Raw genomic sequence first — 19938 nt, 5'->3', positions numbered from 1 at the left:
GGCATGTCAGGAACCCATGTTCCCTATCACAGGGTTTCCTGTTTCCCTGCAAAGCTAGTAAATCCTAAAGGCTGCTGGGGCCTCCACCAGCATCCCAAAGTCTAAAAGACAGCCAGGCATTTTAAACTTTGCATCTGGAGTGGAGATTCTTCGGAAAGCAGTGTGGTTGTTGGCTTTAGTGGAGTCCACATATGGTCAGGTACCGGTGATGAGCCCGGACACCGAGACCTTTTCCTCTGCGCTCTGTTGTGATGATGTGGCTCTTACACACTCAGGGTTGTTTTCTTTTGTTCTTCTTCTCTATATCACCAGCCAGTGTGGACTCATCTCAGACTTCGGTCATCCAGAGTGGAAGTCACCTGGCTGGGTTCTTTGTCATTCCTCTCAGGATCCAAGGCTGTGTTCATCTTAATAATATGCAAACTTGGCCTTAGTTGTCCCCTAGTGACAATAATTTTTAGGAGGTATCTTCAAAGTGGTGCACATCTACACCAAAGCCCAGAGATGAGTCCAGGCTCTGCACAGCCTTGGGATGGACTGAGGAGAGATCACAGTAGGACGGCCATGTGGAAACTGACTGGATCTGCATGGCTTGAGGGAGGATCCGGTGCGTGTCCCACCCCTGAGACAGGTGTCTATGGCTCGGACTGAGTGGTAAAGTCAGGAATTCAGCTCCCTGGTGTTGTAGAAATTATTTAATCCCAACCTGGGGTTTTTACCCTGCCTTTGACCCTTTCATTCCTGGATAAAAGACACACGCAACCTTTATATTTACAATAAGCCTTAAACAGCACCAGAGCTGGGCAGATGTCTACCCTCTGTGCTATTAGAATCTACTCTCCTAGCCATAACCCTGAGTTATTTCTTACTATGTTCCATCCGGGCTGCTCTTCACTCCAATTGGCCAGCCCCCGGGGCCATGCTTTTGTGACTCACCTAACCCGTGGTGGCTTCTCTTCCTCCTGCACCTTCTTCTCCTTGAGGTCCTCTCTAAGCCCAAGCCCATGAAACCTAAACCCCACCTATGTCTCCTCTGCCCAACTATTGGCTGTTGGTATCTTTATTTACCAATCAGAAATAACTTAGGAGGAGGGTCATTCATTTAGAGTCTCTCCTCTCTGGGGCAGCCAGTCTTGGGGACCCAGCAGTAGAATACAAGCAGCATCAGGCCAGCCCACTACATCCTGGCCTCCCAGGTCAGAGGGTCCCAGAGGGTGGGGGGATGCAGATGCAGTGAAGTGGGAAGCAGTGAGTGAAACTGGGTTGTGGGGTTGCAGATTGAGGACATGACCGTGGAACTATCCAAGCCACATTTTCACCCGCACTCCATGTGTTGGAGCAGGAAGCCAGCCCAAAGCGCTGGCAGTGGGAAGACCTGGAGGACTCTATTGTCCTTCCCAGGGTTGGGGAGGTTTATAGAACAGTGTCAGGCCCCAGAGAGAAGGAACCTTGTGACTTTATGTTACACCTCACTAGTCACCCCAGCCCTTGTCACACCCTGTGGTGATGCTTCCTGCCTAGGAACCCCACAGACTGCACCTACTGTTTCTGTGACTAGGGAAGCAGGGCAGGGCTTGTCTTAGCCCTCCACCTCTTAGCAGCAGGGCATTCCTGGCTCCTCCCAGTTCTGCCTGGCTCCTCCCAGTTCTGCCTGGCTCCTCCCACTCCTGTCTGGCTCCTCCCACTCCTGCCTGGCTCCTCTGATTCTCAGCACTCCCCCCTGGAAAGGGCCTGGAGGCACTGAGCTGCCTTGCTTTCTCTTGTGGCTCTGCTTACAGGGCTGTATGTTGTTATTGAGCCTCTGCCTGCGCCTTTCTAGCCCCACCCACTCTGGTCACATGACCTCGGTCCATTTGCAGCCCCACCATTGTCCCACATCTGTGACCCACATCTCCAATTGTGCTCCGTTCAGCCACCTCCTTACTGCGCCTGAGGAGCCCGGGCTCCTAGTGCTGAAGCTTCCTCTCTGTCTCCACAGTTTCCTCTCCTCAGTGGTGAAGGGGAGGTGTGATTTTTGAGGTGCTCAGTTTCTGGTGTGTCTTAGTGACTCACACCTCTGTGGTTTCTCCTCCCAGCTCTCCTCTCTGGTCTTTACCAGCCTTGCTTCTTTGCTTTGGCATTCGGGCAGCTTTTGGCCTTCCTTTCCATTTCCTGTGTCGTTCCTTGTCCCAAGCCTCGCTACACAGCCCCCACAAGCGTTTCCCATCCATGATGTTTCTGAAATGCACATGAGCTTCTTATCACCTTTGGTGTCCTTATAGCTTGTAAAGTTGTGACCCCTTACAGTCTCACACTACCCAGTCCTCAACTTGTCGTCTGGCACACCCTCCCCTTGGCTTTACATGTAACAACCCTCTTAGCATTGTCCATATGTGTGTGTCTTGGTGCAAGTCATGCCACGTGTGCCCTCTCCAGACCTGTGCATCTCTCTCTGTCTTATCCCCTTTCCTACCCTCCTCCTGTCACTGGCTGTCTGTATACTGTAAGCGACTTGACGCGCCTTGTCTTGGTGTCTTCTATGCACTGCACGTAATATATATGCCTGCCACATGCCTCCTGAGCAGAGAGTGCCTGGCACCCAGTACACGCCCAAATGTAGTGAGGTCTACTTAACTGTAGACCTCAGCAGGATAACACCTGTGTTTCACTTCTACTGCCCCTCTGCAGAATAGTGACCTCTGCCACCCCTCTGCAGAATAGTGACCCCTGCCGCTCATTCTGACCCAAGATCAGCCCCATGGCCCCCAAATGCCAAACGTCAGCCATTTCCCTGGAGTGGGACCAGTACCATTCCCTAGATAATGGGGACATTGCCTCCTGGTTGTGGAGTTACTGTGTCTCACGGCCCAGTTAGAGTTTGTGCTGTAGCAGGACTCTGGAAGTGCTCAGAACGTCATTCCTGGTAACAGGTAGCACAAGTGAGACGGGAAGGAGGTGCCAATGCCCCCATTAACTATGAGCTGCCGCTGGGATCCGGAGACTCAAGGAGGGGACAGTGAAATACCGTCCTATGCTTGCTGTGTGTGTGTGTGTGTGTGTGTGTGTGTGTGTGTGTATGTGTGTGTGTGTGTCTCACAATTTCACCACCTCAAGAAAACTCACAGTGAAAATCTTTACTTATATCTTCCTGAATTAGTCTATGCAAGGCCACAGGTTTGTTTGTGTTTGTTATGGAAGTAGAATTAGATGCACTATAAAAGCCTTCCTACATCAGTAGCTATTCTGTGCTGTTTTAATGACTCCAACAAATGTCATCTTATAGATGCTCTGCATATTTTATTTTTGCCCTTTTGGTGGTTACATAGTCTGTTTTGATATTTACTATATAAACTGACAATCCTGGTATGTTGCATCAACTGTAATATGAAAAACATATGTGTGACTGCTGTATGCATTATTTTTTTCATTTGACATAATTTCTGAGAAACTGTTACCCAAAGGAGAAAATGAATATAGATCTAGAGACCCACATGGTAGGAGGAGAGTTGACCTCTGACCTCTAATAAAACTAGCAAATGATCTCTGTGTCTTTCTGTCCTTACTTTCTACTTGGTTTTTGTTTCTACTTGTTGATTATGATGATGATGATGATGATGATTTATTAGTTGAGTTTTGTTTGTTTTGTTTTTTAAGTTTCTATATTTTTGCCTCTTGAAAGAAATTCCATGCATACTTCTTCGTGTATCTTAATTTCTTGTAACAAACAGAATTCTAGTATTTGCATCTCTGGGATGATGGTTGATTGGAATTTGGATCTCTGTGGTCTTGATAGATATTATCTGGTGGTTTTGTTTGTTTGTTTATTTCATCTTGAACATGATTAAGTTTTTTAGGGTTGTTTGGTTGATTGATTTTTTTAATGGTTTTGGTTTGGTTTGGTTTTCTTGTTTGGGATTTTTTTGTTATTTTCTTGTTTTTTCAAAGATAGAGTTTCTCTGTGTAGCCCTGGCTGTCCTGGAGCTCCCTCTGTAGACCAGGCCATATTCCAAGTCAGAAATCCACCTGCCTCTGCCTCCAGAGTGCTGGGATTACAGGTGTGAGCTACCATTGCCCAGCTCATTACTTTTTTTTTTAATAAATGAATGCCACATGAAAATGTTGCTCTTCTCCATTGTTGCTAACATATGAAGAATAATTAAAACTCATGAACAACTGTAAAATATTCTGCCTCTGATGCTAACATCTTTAAATGCATAGTTGAAAGGGCTCATTGGATACCTTCCCGTACACACAGCTCATTTCTGGGAAATATTTTTAAATGAACTTCATCTCTTTTTTTATAGTAAGATGTTCATCAATAACAATCCAAAGAACTTCATGTTAAATTGACTGTTGTTTTTTCCTCTAATCACAGACATACCAAGTGGATCTGAAGCCCAATGGGTCAGAAATAATGGTAACCAATGAGAACAAACGAGAATATATTGAGTACGTATGCACATATTTATCACATGTTCCTCGAGTGTGCGTGTGTGTATATACTGAATGTGTGCCTCTCAGTCTGCAGGTGTGCATGCCTGGAGAGGGGTCAGAGGTCAATATCCTGTCTTCTTCCTCAGTCACTGCTCATCCTATTTTTATTTTTGGAAACAGAGCCTGTCACTGATCCCAGAGCTCATCAATTCAGCCAGGTACCCTGTCCAGTGTGCTCCATGGGTGTGCTGTCTCCCCCGCCATGCAGAAGGAACACACCCCTATGCCTGGCTTTGTTTTTCCCATGGGTGTTGGGGACCAGAAGTCAGGTCCTTATATTTGCACGGCGAGCACTTAAACAACTGGGCCATCTCCCCAGTCACTTCCCAAAACTGTTTGTGCATACTGAAAATAGGAACTTACTGTCCTTTTGTTTGTTTATTTTGGAGGCAGGGTCTATCTACTAGGTAGCTCTGACTATCCTGGAACTCACTCTGTAGATCAGGCTGGCCTCAATTTTTACAGAGATCTGCCTGCTATGATTAGTTGTATATACCGCCATACCTGGCTTCTCAGTTTTAAAAAAAAAAATGGTTTTTGGTTTATTTTTTTATTTTTTATTTTTTCTTGCTTGGCCTACTAGGCCGTTGAATATGTGAAGGAAATCCACCTTCTTTCATGGCTTCTGCGAACTACAGCAGCAAAAAGAAAGGGTACTTTATAGTAACGTGGCAGATCTTCTTCAGAGATGGATAGCTTGTCTGAATTCAGAATTGCAGCTGTGGAAATGTCAGATACTAATGGGGTAGAATTCGTGTGTGTGTGTGTGTGTGTGTGTGTGTGTGTGTGTGTTTTCTATCCCCAGACTTGCTTTGCATATTAGAAACTAAGGGAAATATTGCGAACACGGTAAGTTGTTCTGATAGTTGCTGTTTCTCAACATAATCTCAGCCTTGTGTTGCGGAACAAATCATTGCGTCCTTCCTGAAGTTTGACTCCTGAGGAACTCTAGGCATTTATAGCAGGCAGAGAGAACTCTGATTGAGTTCATTACATCTTCCTCCTTGGTGTAACAGCATGAATCAAACACAATTCCCAGCTCTTCCGAGAGGTGCTCTGGTCTACCTATGGGCCGAAGCAAGAGAAATAGTCGCGTTTGGTTCACAGGCCGTGGGTTGTGCTGCAGTGGGTTCCACACACACTAAGTTTGTGTGCTGTCTGTGTTCCCTCTCATCCTCCGAATGTCCTCCTCGCTTCTCATCCGAAACATCTCAGTAGGCTTGAATTCAGAGGACAGGCTGGGGTCTTACATTTTAGTGTGATGTAAAGAAAACCCGCTGACTGTCTAATCAGTCAGGGAGAATTGGAGAGCCTGGTAGGCTCGACTCAAGAGACCCTGTGAAGCATCGGACGCATGTAGGGAGAGGAATGTTCAGTTTGGGTTCTTGTTTCTGTTACTTTCAGATAAAAGTTCATGACGATAAATAATCTAGAAATAAGACACTTGCCTGTGTACACTAATTCATACGCTTGCTCTAACCATGAACCATGTTACTGGATGACACCTGGCAGATGACACTGGCCTTCTTTGGTAATGTCCCAGCGTTTAAAAAAAATTTTTTTTCAAAATTATCCATCCCAGAATGGCTGAGGCCTGAGGATGCTGGCATATGTCACATGGGCCGTGCAGGGTCTCCGCTAGGTAGGACTGCCCTCTCCTGCTGCTTCCAGGCCCTGCTACAGGAAGAAGGAAGCAGGGCAATGGCCTGGAGCCTAGCCTGTGGAGCCTAGCTAGTCTGCTAGCTGCAGACACAGCTGAGCCCTGTGTGTGCCACAGGCTGCTCCTTTAGGCTGTCATCATGTCACCCCTTGTCTATGAGGACAGAACGTGCATTGCTCATACCGTATCAGGGACAGTTTCAGGGACCCCCGGGCCCTACCATTCATCTCTAAGCTTTAGTATACAACTCTTAGTGTGGACCAGACATGGTAGCACACACCTTTAACCTCAGCACTGGGGAGGCAGGCCCTCTCTCAAATTTTTTTCTTAAATATCAGTGTGCATAATGTATGGTATGATAACATAGCTTTAACAAATATGTTCATACCATTCACGTGCATGAAAATGGGTAGATAGGAGTGATCACATCCTGACTTTTAAATTAAGAGATCTTTACGTGTGTGTGTGTGTGTGTGTGAGAGAGAGAGAGAGAGAGAGAGAGAGAGAGAGACTTCTGCCTGAATATATGTCTGTGCACCAGTGTGTGACTGGTGTCCTTGGAGGCAAGAACAACACCAGATCCCACAAGGCTAGAGTTGCAAACAATTGTGAGCTACCACATAGGTGCTGGAAATCGAGCCCAGGTCCTCTGGAAGAGCAGCCAGTGCTCATAACCAACGAGCTATATCTCCAGCTCACTCTCTCTCCTTTCTTCACATCTATGGAGCGCTCTGGACCCCTGAGGTCTGAGGTAGGCCGGGAGATTGGCTATGCTCTTGGCAACCTCAGAGTGCGGATTTCTTATGATGTTGTGGTAGCTCTTACAGGAATACAGGGCTTCACCATGGGTGTGCCCAGGCAAGCTGCTCCCCACCTCACCCTGCTGTTGTTCAGGGCTTCCTGTCCATCCCGCCTAAGGAGCCCCAGGCCCCAGGCCTAAGGAAACTAGTATCAGTGGATGACAGGGGTGACTAATTAGGTATGTGCTTTGTTTCTTTCTCTCGCAGCTTAGTCATCCAGTGGAGATTTGTGAACAGGGTCCAGAAGCAAATGAATGCCTTCTTGGAGGTAAGCAGCCACAAATGGGGTCAGGGTGGAGACAGAGCCAGCACAGGCTGCTCAGTCTGATTGTTTCCCAAGGTGGGAATGTACCGTGACACGCCGCCTCCTTTTCTTTTTAAACTGTTTTCTTGCTTTGCTTTTCTCCATTTATAATTTGTTTTAATAGCATCGTTGCTTGCTTGCTTGTTGCTTGCTTGCACAAAGTTTGTGTAATGCATGCCGCCCTGGCACTGATGGTGACCCTGCCTCAGCTTCCTAGGGGCTATGATTACACCGACTGGCTTCTACCTGTATTTGTTTGTCTGCTTTGAATTTATTTATTTATGTGTATGTGCACGCAAGCATGTGAATGTATGTGAGGATCATAGGACAGTTATGGAGTTGGTTGTCTCTGTTCACCATGTGGGTCCCAGGAAAGGAATTTGGGTCCTCAGGCTTTGACCAGCGCGTTTACAGGCTGAGCCTTCTCACTACCAGATCCTTCACACATTGCCTTGAATTTCTAGAAGTGTCCCGAGGTACAAGAAGTGCTAGTAGTGGTGCCTACTACGATGCTTCCAAAAATTGTGCTCTGTCAGCCAGACTACCCAACCGAGGCATGCTGACCCTCCCGACAGAGCCCTGCCCTCTGTGATTCCAAACTTCCTACAGATTCTCCCCCTTTTCTTTCGCTGGGCTTTTATGTTCTATCCAGATACCAGCTTTCTCCCTGTGATGGGATGGTCTCTCCTATGCATACTCTACCACAGGGGACATTCCCTACCCCCTTCAGGTGATGGGGGGTCTTTACCATAAAAAGCATTTCCTGTTGGCAGATGTGAAATTCCTTTTTAATAATGATATTGATGAGAGCAAGCCCCCAGCACCACTGGGAGGAGGAGAGGGCCAGCTCTTGCAGGTTGTTCTCCACCTCTGTGTGTGTGTGTGTGTGTGTGTATGTGTGTGTGTGTGTAAGAACACAATAAATAAGTAAATGAAAATTCAAAGGAAAAACCCAGGCCCATTGGTAGTCATTCCCTCTGTCATCAAACAGCTCTCGTAAGCTCAGTGACCTGCACATGACAGTGACAGCCCTCCCCTGAGCAGGAAGTGCACAGACATCAGGGCCTACGGATGGAAGCTGTGGGGGTGAACTTGGCTTTGGCACATTTTGCACTGAATTTAAGCAAGAAGTCCGAGGAAGCAGATTCCCAGCCCCACCCAGCTTTGGAGAGCCACAGCCTTGAGAGTCTCTTCTTGGTCACCCTAACTGATGACAGCCCAGGGACCAGAGTCTGGCTTGTTTTCCTGTCAGTTCTAAACCAGCTCACACAGTCCCCTTTTCTCCTCCGCCCATGCCTAAAGCGTACTATTTTTAAAAGTGCCTCTCGCACATCTGTGGTCTATGCGTGGACACACTGACTCATGAAAGTATGTCATAAATGGCGTTTGCAATCCGCCTGCCTGCAGCATCCCTTGTATCACAGGGTTTCAAAAAGTGCTGGAGTACTGGAAGCTTCTAGACTGTATGCATTTTCAGTCCTATACATCACTTGCTATTGTTGGAACTGTGGTCACCTGACACTGCACTGATGCATGAAGAGTGAGCTCTATCTGACTAATCCCAATCTTATTTGATTCAGGAAATTGTTCTTTTTTTAAAGAAAAGGGTGCTTAAGATGTTTTTATCTTTTTCCTTTCAGGGATTTACAGAACTTCTTCCAATCGACTTGATTAAAATTTTTGACGAAAATGAGCTGGAGGTTTGTGTTACAGTTTTTTATATAAAGTACAGGATCTTAAGTATCTCCTTACTTTGTAAGTGACATTTTTGTATTCTCTGACGCATGACACATTGAACGCACATAGATGAAGTCTAGTGTGTGGTCTAGTGTGAGGCCTGTTTTCTGATCCGGGGAGGCTAGCAGTAGTGGCCGAGTAGATTTGTTGCCTGTGACAGGCAGTTGTGGGCATTTCTAGTGAAGAGAGAGTTCCCCACTTGTATGCACCACCCCGTTTACATCTGATCAATTTCCTTACTAGTTGCTGATGTGTGGCCTTGGCGATGTCGACGTCAACGACTGGAGACAGCACTCTATCTACAAGAATGGCTACTGCCCCAATCACCCCGTCATCCAGTGGTTCTGGAAGGTAACGGATGCCAGCGCTCTAACGCCGCAGCCTCTGTCTGCTTCAGGCTCTGCCTCCCAGTCAGGGCCCACAAGTCCTAAGTCCTGAGTCAGGCTCCTGCTGGGGAGATCAGAGTGGGATCTTCCTGTGGGAATGCTGCTGAGCTGGCTCGTCCCTACATAGAAATTATTTTCTCAACTTTTTTTTCTAATAACCATTGTGATTTTTATATCTTACAACCAAAGATGCAAATAAAAAAAGTTAATTCTCCTACCCAAAAATGTTTTAATTAAAAGATTATTACGAAAAAGGAAATAAGCCCTGCATGATAGCATATACCATTTTGTTTTTAAGACAGGGTCTCACTATGTAGCCCAGGTTAGGCTAGCCTCAAAATAGGGATTCACCTGCACCTGCCTCCAAAGTGCTGGGAATAAAGGTGTGTGGCACTAAAATTGGAAGATGCTGGCTTTAAAAAAAAAAAATAAGAAACCAACTAACGTACTTTAACTTCTGAATGTCTGTTATTTATGTTTCACATGCTGGTGAAATAGAGAGGAAGAGCCAGAATTTTCAAAGATTAGGACTCAGCCTTTGTTTTGGATTGTCTTATAGAAGATCAGATTGCGTGCCCAGGAAAGCCAGTTCAGTTCTGGGAGGCACACAGACTGGTTCACAGGCCCATTTTTGACTCTGGTTTCCTTCTATTTGTAAAATGTCGTTAGGGAACTTTCTGTGGCCCTATCTCATTCCCCTTGTTAAGATAAGTCTGGAACACTGCCTGGTTAGAACTGGCTTCAGGGAGACACCAGATCTCCAACCCAGAAACCTGAGCCTGAGCCCATCAAAGGGTTTTCTTTTTATATCATTTATTTTGGCCTGCTGGCAAAAGAGAAAAGGGACCCAACCATTCTAAGATTAGAGAGGCTGGGACTGTAGCAACTGAGAAGGGGGAGATGATGCCAGTCGTGGCATGGGCGATTCCACAGCAGTGTAAATGAGAATTTGGTTGCCTGCCTGCATTACAGCAGTGTGTGGAGTGGTGTGTGCTGCTTGGTGATAGTGACCTTCTGCCCCTGACAGGCCGTGCTACTGATGGATGCTGAGAAACGGATCCGGTTACTACAGTTTGTCACAGGCACCTCCAGAGTACCCATGAATGGATTTGCCGAACTTTATGGTGAGTGTGGCCAGCCCCAGAGTCCTCTGTCCTCCTAGGAGGAACCACACAGGCAGCATCCAGCCATCTTGGCCCCTCTCCAGACCAGATGTACCTGTATTAGTTCCACAGAGACCCATGGAGATGTGGAACGGAGGGCTTCAGCCTGCAAGGACTGAGGCGGTGTTCATACACAGACCTTCTCTCTTTCTCCCTCCTCTCTCCCCATAGTTCAGGTTTTATAGTTTGGCTTTTAAAACCAGATTTTTCAGAATCACCTATATGGTTGAAAGCTCAGTCTTCCAGACTGCGGGGCTCTGTCTGCTCTGTGCATCAGAGCTCACACTGTACTACTTGCCCCTGCGGTAGAGAGCCATGCAAACCAGGAGTTCCCACGGGACTCGCCTGGGCAGAACACACTCTGAGAATCCTTCCCCTCTTCCCTAAGTCCCACCACAACTTTGCTCTACTGCTTTCAAGCCTGTTGATGTGCCTTTTGTTTTTTGGCCCAGGTTCCAATGGTCCTCAGCTGTTTACAATAGAGCAATGGGGTAGTCCTGAGAAACTGCCCAGAGCTCACACATGGTAAGTACCAGAATTCTTGTGCGGGCTGGAGAGATGGCTCGGCGGTGAAGAGCAGTCGTTGTTCTTTGCAGAGTACTTGGGTTTGCCTCGTAGCCCCTACCTGAAGGCTCGCAACCATCTGTAACTCCAAGTCCAGGGGATATGACTTCCATAGGCACACATACATGTGGCACACATACATGTAGGCAGAGCACGCATACACATAAAAATGAATCTAAGGCTGGCATGATCTCAGGTGCCAGCTGGGTGAAGCTGTCGTGGAAACATAGATCACTGAGTTCTGCCCACCAATAGCTTCCAGTGCAGAGGAACACTTGTGTAAGATGATTACAGTATGAATCTTTCCATGAAGGGTAGCAAAGCTTCAGCCATGACTTGGATGGGTCCAGTGTCCTTGCAGGTTGAAGGGTTTAAGTCTCCGTGCTCCCAGGACTCCCCCTAACTACTTTCCCAACTATTTTAGAGCGAAGGTTCCTTGTTCACCATCTGCTCACCAGTCCCCTACCGCTCACATGCTTGGGTTGGTTTTTTTCTCCCCCTCTCACTTTAAATCAGTTGTTTCAAAATAAGGATAAGATATGGTGATGGCTCTGCTGCCATTAAGCCTGGCAACCTCAGTTGGATCACTGGGGTCCACATGGTGGAGAGAGAGAAGCAATTCCTGCAAACTGTCTTCCCACCTCCACATGTGTGCCATGGTATACACACACACACACACACACACACACACTAAACAAATATCTTTTTAAATAAGATTAAGTACAAAATTCCCCATAGTGGCCATCAATTTAAGTGGCCTTTCATTCTCACAGTCTGAGTGACTCGTGGGCTATGGCACCGTCGGCTCTCTCTGACTGCGGAGGGAGGAGGAAGCCCCAGGAATCAATCATCAAGAGAAGAGTCACACAGGACAGGGACAGACACACCTAGTAGATTTTATAGCAGCATTCAGCAAGCTCCGTCTAGTACAGATTTAGTTGGGCTCCCTTGGTCCCGCACAGGTTCCTGCTTCCCTCTTTGCTTTGTAGGAAGTACGAGGGTGTGGCCCTGCTTTTCTGGCACAGAGAGGTTTAAAAGCTAAGCATGTTGAGCTGACGTGAAACCCTTTCTCACCCACAGTGCCTTTGAAAACTGTCAGTGGGGGAGCGGGCTGCTGTGGGCACCCTTACCTCACCGGAAGGACCGTTTGTGACTACGCAGAATGGTGCGCCACCACCTGTGTGGTCCTTACTGACATGCACACTGAAATTGGCCATTCAGAGCAGGCACTGTCCGTGGCTCTCAGCCTTTATTCTAGGGAAGATGTCTGCAGAGTTCAGACAGCTTCCTTTCAGGGCTAACAGCCCTTTATAAAAGCTCTTAAACTGGGTAAGAGACCATGACTTAATAGGGGTGAGTTGCCTTCCTTGACATCTTTTGGGCACTTGCTCCCAGCCTCTTCTGCATATATTCTGATCCTACCCTCCCATATGATTGGAAACAGTCTCTCCCTTTTGCACTTGAGCAGACAGAGTCAGAGAACTGAGATGACATGCCCAAAGCCATGGATTGCAAAGGCAGGATTTGAACTTGCCTCGTAAACAAGTATCCTTGATTTCTTGCAGACGCCGTCCATCTATATTCAAAGACCTCACTCTTGAAGGGTGAGCTATATTCTCCCCACCCCAGTGTCAGGGGCTAGAACACACACACACACACACACACACACACACACACACACACACACACACGGCAAGTCCTAATTCTACCCCATTAGCCCTAATTCTACCCCATTAGTATCTGACATTTCCACAGCTGCAATTCTGAATTCAGACAAGCTATCCATCCCGGAAGAGGATCTGCCACGTTATTATAATGTACCCTTTCTTCTTGCTGCTATAGTTCACAGAAGCCATGAAAGAATGCATCTCCCCCCACCCCAAACCTCACTGGTAGCCAACTGGATAGCAGAGATGGCTTAGTTTTCTGGAGCCCAGGGTAGCCTGGGCTCTGTTCTAGGGTCTGCAACAAAACTAGGAATGGGGCCCATGGTACCTTAGCTTTACCTTCTTGCTTAAAGATCTGCATATGTGCATGACTAGGGACTGTATGTGCGTGTGCGTGTGCGTGTGTGTGTGTGTGGTGTAGGATAGGGTGCTCATGCTACCAGTGTGGTCAGAGGACAACTTTGCAGTCAGTTCTTCCTTCCACCCTCATGTAGCTTCTAGATGCTGGACCAAGGCTCCAGGCTTGCCTGCAAGCTGCCGTCCTTGCTGGGCCGTCTCACCAGCCCTCAGTTTTACTCAGTATATGTTGGTGCTTGTCTTATCTTTGAATCTCCCTCCCAGCAACAGAGTCATGGACAGCTAGAAGATTCCTTTCTTTTGTTGTTGATCGTATAGCCTCTCTGGCGTAGACACTGTCATAGCTAGAATTTGGCTTTGGATAATAAAAATTCGACTGTGCTTTTAATTCCCTCGCTTGAACAGCCAGTGCCCTATTAGCCAAAACCAGAGAGTGCTGCACTGACTAGGAGGATGGTGGCCACTCACCTCTGCTGTCCTTTCCTTTGTCAGCTTTAATCGCCTTGATTTACCTCCATACGAAACCTTTGAAGATTTACGGGAGAAACTTCTCATGGCCGTGGAAAATGCTCAAGGCTTTGAAGGTGTGGATTAAGGAAGGCCTCCAGCGTCGGGGACACTGCCCTTCCAGCAAGTTCCGAGTGCACCTTTGCATTTGCCTAGCAGACTTTTGCAGAGCCGGTGGCAGAAGCAGTTGCCTGGCCTGGCTCTGGAGCCTGGCTTGTCCAGGCCCTGCCCAGGTTCCGCCAGGGAACCAAGCCCCAGCTCAAGTGCCACCCCACCCCCTTCACCACCGATTCTCAACTGGTTGACGTGTACACTGATTACAGTTCAGGAGGACGTGTTCTATTTATGTTGTGCCTCTGCAGGCAAAGCCCTTAATAAATATTTTGCATACTTTCTAATGACAATGAATGGAATTAATCATGCTACAGGTATAGTATTACAACTCATGTTTACTTTTTAAAATGATTTAGACTGATTTTCAGATTTTATTTCATTATAATTAAAGATGTCTCATGTACTTGGAAAAGTGAGCATATTTTTTTTGTATTTGAATTTCATATCAAGCTTAATGTCGGTGACTTTTTCTTTTCTTTTTTTTTTCTTTTTTTCTTTTTTTGGAAGTACTTTGATACTCCAGCCTCCACTTTATTAAAATTGGAAGACTAATTTTTCTCCAAAAGCCTTCTACAGACAAATACTTTTGAAAGAACTTCAAATATAACATTAAGCATAATATTTTTTCCATACTCAGAATGAAAATAAACTGGATATTACTTTTTTTGTACAAATTTAGATCCTAGGTCCAGGCTGGATGAATTGTAACATAGCATGATATCTTTGTGTTAACTTGAAAGGAATGGCCCCATTGTCCCTAAGAAGTACTGACGTGCGCCATCACGCCTTTAAGACAGGACTGGAATGTCATCTTGCATCAGAAACCGTTACAATTTCCTGTTGCTGTACAGCCTGCTCCGAACTCTCTTTTCTCTTTGGTGTTCATAGAGACATTTCCAATGGCATTGTTTGATTCAAAACCAAGGAAACCAGAATCACTGATATTCTGTCTCTGTGATTGCTAAACAGTAGCCAAATAACCCTTCTTTGCTGTGTCTGCGTCCCTTCAGAAGGTACTTTATGGAGGTCACATCTGGTTTTGTTTTCATTTTTTTCTCACGGATATCACACGTGCCGATGGCTCCTTCCTCCCTGCACACATCTGTCCAGCACGATATCTATCAGTGGTGAACTTGGCTGCTAGTATACGAACCCAGATGTGACACTGAGCCTCTGCACCGATCTTCTCCAGCTGTTTTGTAATCTCTATTCAACAACAAGGTTTTCCTTCCTGTACACTTAACGAAGTTGCGTGACATAGGACCTACTCTGCATGCGCCGATACTATGTACTGCCCCCGGGTCATGTCTGTTGTGTGCTAGTTTAAAAGTGACCTAGAAAGCCTAGCAGGAACCACTGAGCGCAAGCCTGGCGGGAGTGGTGGAAGAGTGAGGTGTCTGAAGTTTGTAAGTCTCATTCTGCTGTGTTCTGAGAAGATGCCTGAGGCAGGATGGGAGTTTCCACATCCCTGCTGTCCCTTTAACTTGCATTGTCCTAGACCCTGTCCTGGAAGCTAGGGGACATGGGGTATTTTTGATCTCTTGCCAGTTGTGAATAAGACAAAAAAGACTGTGGTCTCTGCTACATAAGAAGGATCTTTGGTATAAGAAATCGTTCATGTTTACACAGCTGTGGATGCCATGAAGAAGCCATGAACATTCTCAGTGGGTGAAGCCCTAGACGGTGGAATCCTACCAAGCCGGACATCGGCTTCTATCCATATGTTATCGAGTAATGATAGACGTAATTAGCACTCACTGTCCTTGCCTCTGGTGAGATATTTTTCTCCTGTAGTTAACAGATATTGGGAGGGGGAGATACTTTTTTTAAATAACCTTCCAAGTCCAGAACCATCTCTGTTATAGAGCGTGCCAAAGCCTGAGCTGAGCAGTGTATTCTAATCGAAGAAGAAACCAAAATCTGTTCTAAGAACTGTAGGCCCTGTGTTGAACAACATTATGCGCTAAATGCAAAGTAGTCAAGTATTAAAAACTGCAAAAGGAGCCAGTAAGATGGCTCAGTGAGTCAAGGTGTATGTCACCGAGCCTGCTGTCCCGAGTTCAATCCCAGGGGCCCACCTGATAGGAGAGAACTGACTTCTCCAAGTTCTCCTCTGACCTAGCAATTTTACAAAAAGAAAAAAAAATTAAAAATATGAAAAGACTAATTTCTGATGATTTCTAAGTCAAGAGCAGAAAAGACTTATTAAATACACTCCAGGGAACACTTGAAAGGCAAGTCATTGTGAATAACACTTCAGTTCATTGGCCCATGGTAATTTCAGATTTTAACAGCTGTTACTGTTATTGGAGATCAGAGAGTTGGCCTGTTGTGAAAGTAAAAATACAGTACAGTTTTTGTTTTTGTTTTTTTTTGTTCCTCTGGTTTGTGAAGTTTCACTTGTTGCCTCAATGCCCGATGCCTCGTCTCCAGACCTTTCTGCCCTTGCCTGGTCATCTTTGTCCAGTAATTGTAAATGGCAGTGGAGAACATGGCGTGCCTGAGGGGCTGTGGCAAAGCCATTCTCTGGATCTCCCTACTCCAGCCAGGTGCTAGCTGTGGAGATCACACCATCCCGGCTCCCTGCAAACAATAATTGTGGATCATTTACCTGGAGGCTGCGGAGTGGGTTCCAGGACTCTTCCTTCACTGTGGAAGGACTTCAAACAACATGTGGCTCTCTTACGTTCCTGCCCCTTTTACTCCATGGTGAACCTGGGATTAGACAGCCTGCTGGCTCTAGAACAGGTCATGGTAGGCATTAGTCTATCCTCGGTGTCCCCAGTACACTGTCCTTGTCTGTCTGAAACGCCCATCTCCACTTTCCGGTGGCCCCTCCGACAGGTCACAAGAGCCAGAGATATGTACTTTATTTTTTGTTTCCAGGACTGATGTAGCTTAGTAGCAAGTGTTTTGCCTAGCATGTACTTAGCTGTGGATTTGATCCCCATTGCTGGGGCCAGGGAAGGGGTGGATAAGAAATTAAAATTCTGCTTCTGAGGACCTTTAGCAAGAGACAGCTAGAAAATCCTGCCATCTGGATTGGAAATTATATAAACTAACATGACAACAGCTGTTCCCCACCACCACCCCTAAAAGCTCAGTAGCTGATTCTTGGGAGTAAGGTACAAAATCTTTTAACCACTTCTGAATCTCACATGGCCTGTTGCTCTTGGTCTTGCTAGAGTCCAGTTTGTTCTGAGAATCAGGCTTGTGTATAGCAGCTTCTAACCTGTTCTCTGTTTTCTTCGTTTCTCACCTCTGAAATTTGAAAGTCTACTAAGAAAGCCTGGGTTCATCAGCTGACCAACCCCTCTCACTGAGCGCTCTCTCTCTCCCTCTCCCTCTCCCTCCCCCCCCCCTCTCTCTCTCTCTCTCTCTCCTCCCTCCCTCTCTTTCTCTCCTCTCTCAATAACAGAAGGGAGATGCTCTCTGTTGTCAATTCTCCTCCTGGCCAGTAGGAGCGCTGCTGTGTGGGGTCACTGCCTGTCCTGCTCCCTCTCTGGTTCCCAGAAGACCACATGCTACCTCTGTCTCATTCACAAATTGGGGTCTATCCTAAGTCATGTCAAACTGCCGATTTCAGGACTGGGATGTGTTTTAAAAACAAAAACCTTAAACTTCTCTTTGTACCTTAGATTTTAAAACTGGGTAGAAATGTAATATACATTGGACCACTTTTTTAATTTCTATACGCCTTAATGAACAGTGTATATACATCTGTGTATGCACCCTCCACCCCAGAGTGTTTTCAGTGTGCCAGAGAAGAAGCCGTAGAGTTAGGACATGAGCCTGTCTCGTGTTTCCTAGGAAAGGGAAGCTTTCTGTCGGTATACCATTTTCTAAGGAAACTCCTCACTCAGCACCTTCCCTTTGTTAGAAATGTTGATGCTGTACGCACGCGTTTGAAGCACATATATCTTTACCAGTTTTATATTCGTAAGAAGCAATGGGTAGGAACCTAAGAGTATCTGTCTGGTGTGTGACCTCCGATGCCCTCTCTGCATTCCCTCCACTGTGTCTTGGTGTATTGAAAGGCCCTCCTGTGACCACAGCCTGTGTTGACAGATATCTGTCCCTGTGCAAGCCAGTCTGTGCCTCAGACTCAGACTTCTGTATCTATCCTCCATTGTCACAGTTTCCTTCCTGTTAACTCTGTGACTGTTCTTCCTTTTGCTACCCTGGATGTAACATATATACACATATATATGTGTGTGTGTGTGTGTGTGTGTGTTCGCGCTATCCAAATATATTTGTATAGCATTTTTACACTCTAGCAGTAATCTGGAATTAAAAAGGGAACGAGAGCTTACTCCCTTCCACAGTTTTCTCCAAGTCCTATCCTGAGAATTCTGACCCTCTGCATCTGAGAGAACCCTAGAAGGACATTATTAACTTGCTGTCACTTCTGAATCCAGGATCTGTTATCAAATGAAACATTTTTAAAAAGTGAATCTGAAAGTGAAAAGAGTTTCAAGCATTCCAAATGAATTCTCAGTGTTTCTTAACTTTTTATTATGACCCCCCCCCACCTCCTAACACAAAGCTGAGTGCTATTTGATACAATGGTCAAAACCAAACTACCTTGACATTTTTCTAAGATGGCTTTAATGGCTGATGCTCGTTTTCCCAGTCCGGGGACCTTTAACCTGGCTTGAATCTGGTACACTCGTTAAAGTTTTACGGTCAAGTTCTTTTCTTCTCAAGAGACCTAAAGAGATACTGTAGCTTGTTTTCCTGACAGCAAATGGGAACTGTGACAAAGTGAAGTCGTTGTAAAGCGGTGATACAACTTGTCAAATATTTAATAAAGAATTATGGAAGCTGGAAGATTTCCTACATAAGTACTATGGGTTGTGTGGTCTAAAGCTTCTTCGGGAATATATCGGTTCAATCACGTCAGATATTTAAATGACTGCAGATTTAAGATGTGATCGTTTCCTTAATCTCCGGCAGGAGCCCCACCTTAGGGATGAAGTCTTACCTGAGTGGGCGTTATAAGGCTCATTTGCTCCCATCCACATGCTTCGGTCTTTTTTATTAAACCTGAGCATTACCCACTTTATATGGCGTCCACGACCCTACTATTCCATCCCCAGAAAAGCGTTCACCTCTGCTTTCCAATGTGCCCCAGACTTCGGGACAGTGAATGGCATCTCAGAGAGATGGTCTGGGTATCCAGATGTATGTCAGGTTTTCCACTAAAATTCAATCTCTTGGGGCTGAAGAGATGGCTCAGTGGTTAAGAGCACTCACTGGCTGCATTTTATTAGCCAAGTAATGGTTTCCCAGAAGTTCTGAGTTCCCTATTGGGGGCTGCTTGGGCCCAGGGCTGAAGACAAGGCTCACTGTTTCAAAGAGCCTTGGTTCAGCACTGCACCTTTGCTGTGGTTGCCCAGTGGCCTCTGCAGCTTGTGCCCTGTGCTGTCGGTCTACCGCTCTCCTTTTCTACTTCTGAGCCCAAGCTGGCTTGGCTGCCTTCCCTCTGGCTGCAAATCCCAGAGCAGAAAGGGTCCCCTGGAGATATCAGGTGAGTGGAGACGGCCTCCTGCACTTGCAGTAGTGTGCCTGCTGAAGGCAACCCAAGCTCGGCACCTTAGGTATGCTGGCCTGGGTCCTTGGAGATACAAAGCCTGCAAAATTGCTTCTTGTTGGAGCTGCTGAACTGGCCAGCAAAGGAGCTGATGGCACATTCTAAACAGCTCTATAGGCCCTATTCCCAGAGGCTGGTAGAAAGTCTTTGTAAAGAAAGGGCTTGCCTCGCAAATCAGCTCAGCGGAAGGTTTAGAGCAGCCACTCAGGTGCTGTAAGAGAAGCCTGCATGCTATGGGGGGACCTCGGTTAGCTGCATAGAGCAGCCCCCTGGCAACACTCCAGCAGGTTCCTCAGCCAAGCTGTGACAAAAGACAAATTTGGACAAGTTCTCCATGTGTGTTTATATGCACACACAGGAGGCAGGCTGTAGAGACCAGAGGAAGACTTCATCCTAGTATAGGGTCATTCCTACCCTCCCTCTTGCCCTCTCCCCCTCCCCTGTGCCCCTCTCTCTCTGAGACTGACCTAGAACTCTCCAAGTAGGCTAGGGTAACCCGCCATCCATCCCCAGAGATCAGCTTGCCTCTGCCTTTGTTTCTATAGCCTCTTGAGAATGGAACCCATGTCCTCCTGAACTGCAAACACTTTCCCAGCTGTGCCATTTCTCCAGG

The 19938-nt window shown here is 46.4% G+C and overlaps 1 protein-coding gene across 10 annotated transcripts in view; it reads left to right on the top strand.

Annotated features, from left to right (window-relative positions):
- Nucleotides 1–14875, top strand: part of Nedd4l (NEDD4 like E3 ubiquitin protein ligase) — a 322257-nt gene extending 307382 nt beyond the window's left edge. For all 10 annotated transcript variants that reach the window (XM_052201459.1, XM_052201451.1, XM_052201449.1 and 7 more), the window contains 7 exons: nucleotides 4355–4428; nucleotides 7141–7201; nucleotides 8878–8937; nucleotides 9218–9325; nucleotides 10388–10484; nucleotides 10976–11048; nucleotides 13604–14875. In XM_052201459.1, the coding sequence (XP_052057419.1) occupies nucleotides 4355–4428; nucleotides 7141–7201; nucleotides 8878–8937; nucleotides 9218–9325; nucleotides 10388–10484; nucleotides 10976–11048; nucleotides 13604–13706 (576 nt within the window). In that variant the 3' untranslated portion in view covers nucleotides 13707–14875. The remainder of the gene's footprint in view (nucleotides 1–4354; nucleotides 4429–7140; nucleotides 7202–8877; nucleotides 8938–9217; nucleotides 9326–10387; nucleotides 10485–10975; nucleotides 11049–13603) is intronic.
- The last annotated feature ends 5063 nt before the right edge of the window (nucleotides 14876–19938 follow it).

This window comes from Apodemus sylvaticus, chromosome 13 (genome assembly GCF_947179515.1).
Source record: "Apodemus sylvaticus chromosome 13, mApoSyl1.1, whole genome shotgun sequence".
NCBI classification, from domain to species: Eukaryota; Metazoa; Chordata; class Mammalia; order Rodentia; family Muridae; genus Apodemus; species Apodemus sylvaticus.
The sequence above is the reverse complement of the archived record's forward strand: the minus strand, read 5'-3'. Positions and strand labels throughout refer to the sequence as shown.